The 7500-nt window shown below is 60.8% G+C and overlaps 1 protein-coding gene across 1 annotated transcript in view; it reads right to left on the reverse strand.

Moving 5' to 3' along the window:
• The window catches only part of carmil1 (capping protein regulator and myosin 1 linker 1), a gene marked incomplete at its 5' end in the record, with an annotated part of 43904 nt that overhangs the window by 23090 nt on the left and 13314 nt on the right, over nt 1-7500 (reverse strand). The window contains 3 exons of the mRNA XM_079828615.1: nt 6982-7036; nt 7147-7246; nt 7331-7412. Coding sequence (XP_079684741.1) covers nt 6982-7036; nt 7147-7246; nt 7331-7412 — 237 coding nt within the window. The remainder of the gene's footprint in view (nt 1-6981; nt 7037-7146; nt 7247-7330; nt 7413-7500) is intronic.

A 7500-nucleotide genomic window follows, 5' to 3' on the forward strand; every position in this document is an offset into this window, starting at 1 on the left:
GCAGCTTTTGCTGCAGACACCCCTGAGGCGGTCAAGCCCACTTTATTGAGCTGTTGGAAGTGGAGGAAAAGATGAACCTTTGTTGTGCAGTCTATTCTTGAAAAGGAATTTTTCTACTATGTTCCTGAAAGTACAATCTCAGAGTCTGATCCTGTGAGTGAGATTCTGAAGCTCGATTCCAGTGTCGGCTCCAGCCCCTGAGCACAGTCCAGTGTCGGCTCCAGCCCCTGAGCACAGTCCAGTGTCGGCTCCAGCCCCTGAGCACAGTCCAGTGTCGGCTCCAGCCCCTGAGCACAGTCCAGTGTCGGCTCCAGCCCCTGAGCACAGTCCAGTGTCGGCTCCAGCCCCTGAGCACAGTCCAGTGTCTGCTCCAGCCCCTGAGCACAGTCCAGTGTCGGCTCCAGCCCCTGAGTACAGTCCAGTGTCTGCTCCATCCCCTGAGCACAGTCCAGTGTCGGCTCCAGCCCCTGAGCACAGTCCAGTGTCTGCTCCATCCCCTGAGCACAGTCCAGTGTCGGCTCCAGCCCCTGAGCACAGTCCAGTGTCTGCTCCAGCCCCTGAGCACAGTCCAGTGTCGGCTCCAGCCCCTGAGTACAGTCCAGTGTCTGCTCCATCCCCTGAGCACAGTCCAGTGTCGGCTCCAGCCCCTGAGTACAGTCCAGTGTCGGCTCCATCCCCTGAGCACAGTCCAGTGTCGGCTCCAGCCCCTGAGCACAGTCCAGTGTCTGCTCCATCCCCTGAGCACAGTCCAGTGTCTGCTCCAGCCCCTGAGCACAGTCCAGTGTCTGCTCCATCCCCTGAGCACAGTCCAGTGTCGGCTCCAGCCCCTGAGCACAGTCCAGTGTCTGCTCCATCCCCTGAGCTCAGTCCAGTGTCGGCTCCAGCCCCTGAGCACAGTCCAGTGTCTGCTCCAGCCCCTGAGCACAGTCCAGTGTCTGCTCCATCCCCTGAGCACAGTCCAGTGTCGGCTCCAGCCCCTGAGCACAGTCCAGTGTCTGCTCCATCCCCTGAGCACAGTCCAGTGTCGGCTCCAGCCCCTGAGCTCAGTCCAGTGTCGGCTCCAGCCCCTGAGCACAGTCCAGTGTCTGCTCCAGCCCCTGAGCACAGTCCAGTGTCTGCTCCATCCCCTGAGCACAGTCCAGTGTCTGCTCCATCCCCTGAGCACAGTCCAGTGTCGGCTCCAGCCCCTGAGCACAGTCCAGTGTCTGCTCCAGCCCCTGAGCACAGTCCAGTGTCGGCTCCAGCCCCTGAGTACAGTCCAGTGTCTGCTCCATCCCCTGAGCACAGTCCAGTGTCGGCTCCAGCCCCTGAGTACAGTCCAGTGTCGGCTCCATCCCCTGAGCACAGTCCAGTGTCGGCTCCAGCCCCTGAGCACAGTCCAGTGTCTGCTCCATCCCCTGAGCACAGTCCAGTGTCTGCTCCAGCCCCTGAGCACAGTCCAGTGTCTGCTCCATCCCCTGAGCACAGTCCAGTGTCGGCTCCAGCCCCTGAGCACAGTCCAGTGTCTGCTCCATCCCCTGAGCTCAGTCCAGTGTCGGCTCCAGCCCCTGAGCACAGTCCAGTGTCTGCTCCAGCCCCTGAGCACAGTCCAGTGTCTGCTCCATCCCCTGAGCACAGTCCAGTGTCGGCTCCAGCCCCTGAGCACAGTCCAGTGTCTGCTCCATCCCCTGAGCACAGTCCAGTGTCGGCTCCAGCCCCTGAGCACAGTCCAGTGTCTGCTCCATCCCCTGAGCACAGTCCAGTGTCTGCTCCAGCCCCTGAGCACAGTCCAGTGTCGGCTCCATCCCCTGAGCACAGTCCAGTGTCTGCTCCAGCCCCTGAGCACAGTCCAGTGTCTGCTCCAGCCCCTGAGCACAGTCCAATGTCGGCTCCAGCCCCTGAGCACAGTCCAGTGTCTGCTCCATCCCCTGAGCACAGTCCAGTGTCTGCTCCAGCCCCTGAGCACAGTCCAATGTCGGCTCCAGCCCCTGAGCACAGTCCAGTGTCGGCTCCAGCCCCTGAGCACAGTCCAGTGTCGGCTCCAGCCCCTGAGCACAGTCCAGTGTCGGCTCCAGCCCCTGAGCACAGTCCAGTGTCGGCTCCAGCCCCTGAGCACAGTCCAGTGTCGGCTCCAGCCCCGGAGCACAGTCCAGTGTCTGCTTCATCCCCTGAGCTCAGTCCAGTGTCTGCTCCATCTCTTGAGCACAGTCCAGTGTCGGCTCCAGCCCCTGAGCACAGTCCAGTGTCTGCTCCAGCCCCTGAGCTCAGTCCAGTGTCGGCTCCAGCCCCTGAGCACAGTCCAGTGTCGGCTCCAGCCCCTGAGCACAGTCCAGTGTCGGCTCCAGCACCTGAGCACAGTCCAGTGTCGGCTCCAGCACCTGAGCACAGTCCAGTGTCGGCTCCAGCCCCTGAGCACAGTCCAGTGTCGGCTCCATCCCCTGAGCTCAGTCCAGTGTCTGCTCCAGCCCCTGAGCACAGTCCAGTGTCTGCTCCAGCCCCTGAGCACAGTCCAGTGTCTGCTCCAGCCCCTGAGCACAGTCCAGTGTCTGCTCCAGCCTCTGAGCACAGTCCAGTGTCGGCTCCAGCCCCTGAGCACAGTCCAGTGTCGGCTCCAGCCCCTGAGCACAGTCCAGTGTCTGCTCCATCCCCTGAGCACAGTCCAGTGTCGGCTCCATCCCCTGAGCACAGTCCAGTGTCGGCTCCAGCCCCTGAGCACAGTCCAGTGTCGGCTCCAGCCCCTGAGCACAGTCCAGTGTCAGCTCCAGCCCCTGAGCACAGTCCAGTGTCGGCTCCATCCCCTGAGCACAGTCCAGTGTCAGCTCCAGCCCCTGAGCACAGTCCAGTGTCGGCTCCAGCCCCTGAGCACAGTCCAGTGTCAGCTCCAGCCCCTGAGCACAGTCCAGTGTCGGCTCCATCCCCTGAGCACAGTCCAGTGTCAGCTCCAGCCCCTGAGCACAGTCCAGTGTCTGCTCCATCCCCTGAGCAAAGTCCAGTGTCTGCTCCATCCCCTGAGCACAGTCCATTGTCGGCTCCAGCCCCTGAGCACAGTCCAGTGTCAGCTCCAGCCCCTGAGCACAGTCCAGTGTCTGCTCCATCCCTTGAGCACAGTCCAGTGTCAGCTCCAGCCCCTGAGCACAGTCCAGTGTCTGCTCCATCCCCTGAGCACAGTCCAGTGTCGGCTCCAGCCCCTGAGCACAGTCCAGTGTCGGCTCCAGCCCCTGAGCACAGTCCAGTGTCTGCTCCAGCCCCTGAGCACAGTCCAGTGTCGGCTCCAGCCCCTGAGCACAGTCCAGTGTCGGCTCCAGCCCCTGAGCACAGTCCAGTGTCGGCTTCAGCCCCTGAGCACAGTCCAGTGTCGGCTCCAGCCCCGGAGCACAGTCCAGTGTCTGCTTCATCCCCTGAGCTCAGTCCAGTGTCTGCTCCATCCCTTGAGCACAGTCCAGTGTTGGCTCCAGCCCCTGAGCACAGTCCAGTGTCTGCTCCAGCCCCTGAGCTCAGTCCAGTGTCGGCTCCAGCCCCTGAGCACAGTCCAGTGTCGGCTCCAGCCCCTGAGCACAGTCCAGTGTCGGCTCCAGCACCTGAGCACAGTCCAGTGTCGGCTCCAGCCCCTGAGCACAGTCCAGTGTCGGCTCCAGCCCCTGAGCACAGTACAGTGTCGGCTCCAGCCCCTGAGCACAGTCCAGTGTCGGCTCCATCCCCTGAGCACAGTCCAGTGTCGGCTCCAGCCCCTGAGCACAGTCCAGTGTCGGCTCCAGCACCTGAGCACAGTCCAGTGTCGGCTCCAGCCCCTGAGCACAGTCCAGTGTCGGCTCCAGCACCTGAGCACAGTCCAGTGTCGGCTCCATCCCCTGAGCTCAGTCCAGTGTCTGCTCCAGCCCCTGAGCACAGTCCAGTGTCTGCTCCAGCCCCTGAGCACAGTCCAGTGTCTGCTCCAGCCCCTGAGCACAGTCCAGTGTCGGCTCCAGCCCCTGAGCTCAGTCCAGTGTTGGCTCCAACCCCTGAGCACAGTCCAGTGTCTGCTCCAGCCCCTGAGCACAGTCCAGTGTCTGCTCCATCCCCTGAGCACAGTCCAGTGTCTGCTCCATCCCCTGAGCACAGTCCAGTGTCTGCTCCAGCCCCTGAGCACAGTCCAGTGTCGGCTCCATCCCCTGAGCTCAGTCCAGTGTCTGCTCCAGCCCCTGAGCACAGTCCAGTGTCTGCTCCAGCCCCTGAGCACAGTCCAGTGTCGGCTCCAGCCCCTGAGCACAGTTCAGTGTCGGCTCCAGCCCCTGAGCACAGTCCAGTGTCGGCTTCAGCCCCTGAGTACAGTCCAGTGTCGGCTCCAGCCCCTGAGCACAGTCCAGTGTCGGCTCCAGCCCCTGAGCACAGTCCAGTGTTGGCTCCAGCCCCTGAGCACAGTCCAGTGTCGGCTCCAGCCCCTGAGCACAGTCCAGTGTCTGCTCCAGCCCCTGAGCTCAGTCCAGTGTCGGCTCCAGCCCCTGAGCACAGTCCAGTGTCGGCTCCAGCCCCTGAGCACAGTCCAGTGTCGGCTCCAGCACCTGAGCACAGTCCAGTGTCGGCTCCAGCCCCTGAGCACAGTCCAGTGTCGGCTCCAGCCCCTGAGCACAGTACAGTGTCGGCTCCAGCCCCGGAGCACAGTCCAGTGTCTGCTTCATCCCCTGAGCTCAGTCCAGTGTCTGCTCCATCCCTTGAGCACAGTCCAGTGTCGGCTCCAGCCCCTGAGCACAGTCCAGTGTCTGCTCCAGCCCCTGAGCTCAGTCCAGTGTCGGCTCCAGCCCCTGAGCACAGTCCAGTGTCGGCTCCAGCCCCTGAGCACAGTCCAGTGTCGGCTCCAGCACCTGAGCACAGTCCAGTGTCGGCTCCAGCACCTGAGCACAGTCCAGTGTCGGCTCCAGCCCCTGAGCACAGTCCAGTGTCGGCTCCATCCCCTGAGCTCAGTCCAGTGTCTGCTCCAGCCCCTGAGCACAGTCCAGTGTCTGCTCCAGCCCCTGAGCACAGTCCAGTGTCTGCTCGATCCCCTGAGCACAGTCCAGTGTCTGCTCCATCCCCTGAGCACAGTCCAGTGTCTGCTCCAGCCCCTGAGCACAGTCCAGTGTCGGCTCCATCCCCTGAGCTCAGTCCAGTGTCTGCTCCAGCCCCTGAGCACAGTCCAGTGTCTGCTCCAGCCCCTGAGCACAGTCCAGTGTCGGCTCCAGCCCCTGAGCACAGTCCAGTGTCGGCTCCAGCCCCTGAGCACAGTCCAGTGTCGGCTTCAGCCCCTGAGTACAGTCCAGTGTCGGCTCCAGCCCCTGAGCACAGTCCAGTGTCGGCTCCAGCCCCTGAGCACAGTCCAGTGTTGGCTCCAGCCCCTGAGCACAGTCCAGTGTCGGCTCCAGCCCCTGAGTGCAGTCCAGTGTCGGCTCCATCCCCTGAGCTCAGTCCAGTGTCTACTCCAGCCCTTGAGCACAGTCCAGTGTCTGCTCCAGCCCCTGAGCACAGTCCAGTGTCTGCTCCAGCCCCTGAGCACAGTCCAGTGTCTGCTCCAGCCCCTGAGCTCAGTCCAGTGTCGGCTCCAGCCCCTGAGCTCAGTCCAGTGTCGGCTCCAGCACCTGAGCACAGTCCAGTGTCTGCTCCAGCCCCTGAGTACAGTCCATTGTCGGCTCCAGCCCCTGAGCACAGTCCAGTGTCGGCTCCAGCCCCTGAGCACAGTCCAGTGTCGGCTTCAGCCCCTGAGCACAGTCCAGTGTCAGCTCCAGCCCCTGAGTACAGTCCAGTGTCGGCTCCAGCCCCTGAGCACAGTCCAGTGTTGGCTTCAGCCCCTGAGCACAGTCCAGTGTCGGCTCCAGCCCCTGAGCACAGTCCAGTGTCGGCTCCAGCCCCTAAGTACAGTCCAGTGTTGGCTTCAGCCCCTGAGCACAGTCCAGTGTGGGCTCCAGCCCCTGAGCACAGTCCAGTGTTGGCTGCAGCCCCTGAGCACAGTCCAGTGTCGGCTCCAGCCCCTGAGCACAGTCCAGTGTGGGCTCCAGCCCCTGAGCACAGTCCAGTGTTGGCTGCAGCCCCTGAGCACAGTCCAGTGTCGGCTCCAGCCCCTGAGCACAGTCCAGTATTGGCTTCAGCCCCTGAGCACAGTCCAGTATTGGCTTCAGCCCCTGAGCACAGTCCAGTGTTGGCTGCAGCCCCTGAGCACAGTCCAGTGTTGGCTTCAGCCCCTGAGCACAGTCCAGTATTGGCTTCAGCCCCTGAGCACAGTCCAGTGTTGGCTGCAGCCCCTGAGCACAGTCCAGTGTTGGCTGCAGCCCCTGAGCACAGTCCAGTATTGGCTTCAGCCCCTGAGCACAGTCCAGTATTGGCTTCAGCCCCTGAGCACAGTCCAGTATTGGCTTCAGCCCCTGAGCAACCCCTGAGTCAGTTTCTGAACCTGTCCATGTTGAGTCTGTTTCCAAGACATCCTCCTTCTCTGCTAGTGCAGTCCTGGCTTCTGAGTTTATTCCACAGTTCTTCCCCAATCAAGAGATCCGCCCTGCATCTGCCACAGTCACCAAGCCCAGTTGGAAGTCCAAACCAGTCAAGCGGATCGGCCTTCAATCAAATTCCCACACCTCCCATTCCACCCTTTGGGTTTCCTGGCTGTTATGGTTCCCCTGAGTTAGAACCTCCCTGGTCAGCCTTGTATCTTTACCTGGTCCTGACCCCACCTGCCTTATCCCTCCCTCTGTTTTTCCTGGCCAGTTTGGGACTTCAAATGTTTACACCTCACCTGCCCCCCAGTTGTTGCCCCCATGGATTGTGGCTCCAGCCTACCATCATCTTGGGCTAGTTTCAGCGGCCGCTTTCTCAACTTGATAGTTATTGTTCATCGTTCCCTGTCTACTGTTCTTCGGTCTTATCTGCCAATTTGTCAATAAACCTGCTTATTCTGCATTTGAGTTCTCTCCCACAGATCTGTGACAAATATGTAATAGGGAAACAAGGCAAGTTAACAGGTTAAAGGAGATCTCTAATGGAACAGATCTACAGACTCACAGAATCCTCTTCCTGAATCATCTGGACTACAGAGACCAGAACCTGTCCGAGATTCCTGAAACACACACACAAATGCATGAATGTAACTGGGACTGAACTGGATTGCACAAGTTATTCTCTCGTTTATGAGTGTCACTCGAGCTCCAAACTGAATCTGAGTCTCACTTGGTTTTAATGTTGCTGAAGTTCCTGCCGATGGACAAGTGTTTGATGGAGCGGTTCTTCCCGAGCCACTCGAGCAGTGTGGACAGATCCGAGTCCAGCCCTGTGACACACACACACACACGTACTGAATCAACACAGCAGCAGACGGCACGCATGTGTGAGTGTGTGTGTTTGTGTTATTAACCGTTGTCAGACACGTCCAGGCTGGTGATGTTTGGGATCTCAGCGATGCAGCCCTCCAGAATCTGAGCGCCAGCTGACCGCAACTAAACACAAGAAGAACAACAGGTGAGGAACACAGCACGCACACACCACACACACACACCGACCTGTGTGTCCAAATGAACATCAGAT

This window comes from Gobio gobio (genome assembly GCF_949357685.1).
Source record: "Gobio gobio genome assembly, chromosome: 11".
Lineage (NCBI taxonomy): Eukaryota > Metazoa > Chordata > Actinopteri > Cypriniformes > Gobionidae > Gobio > Gobio gobio.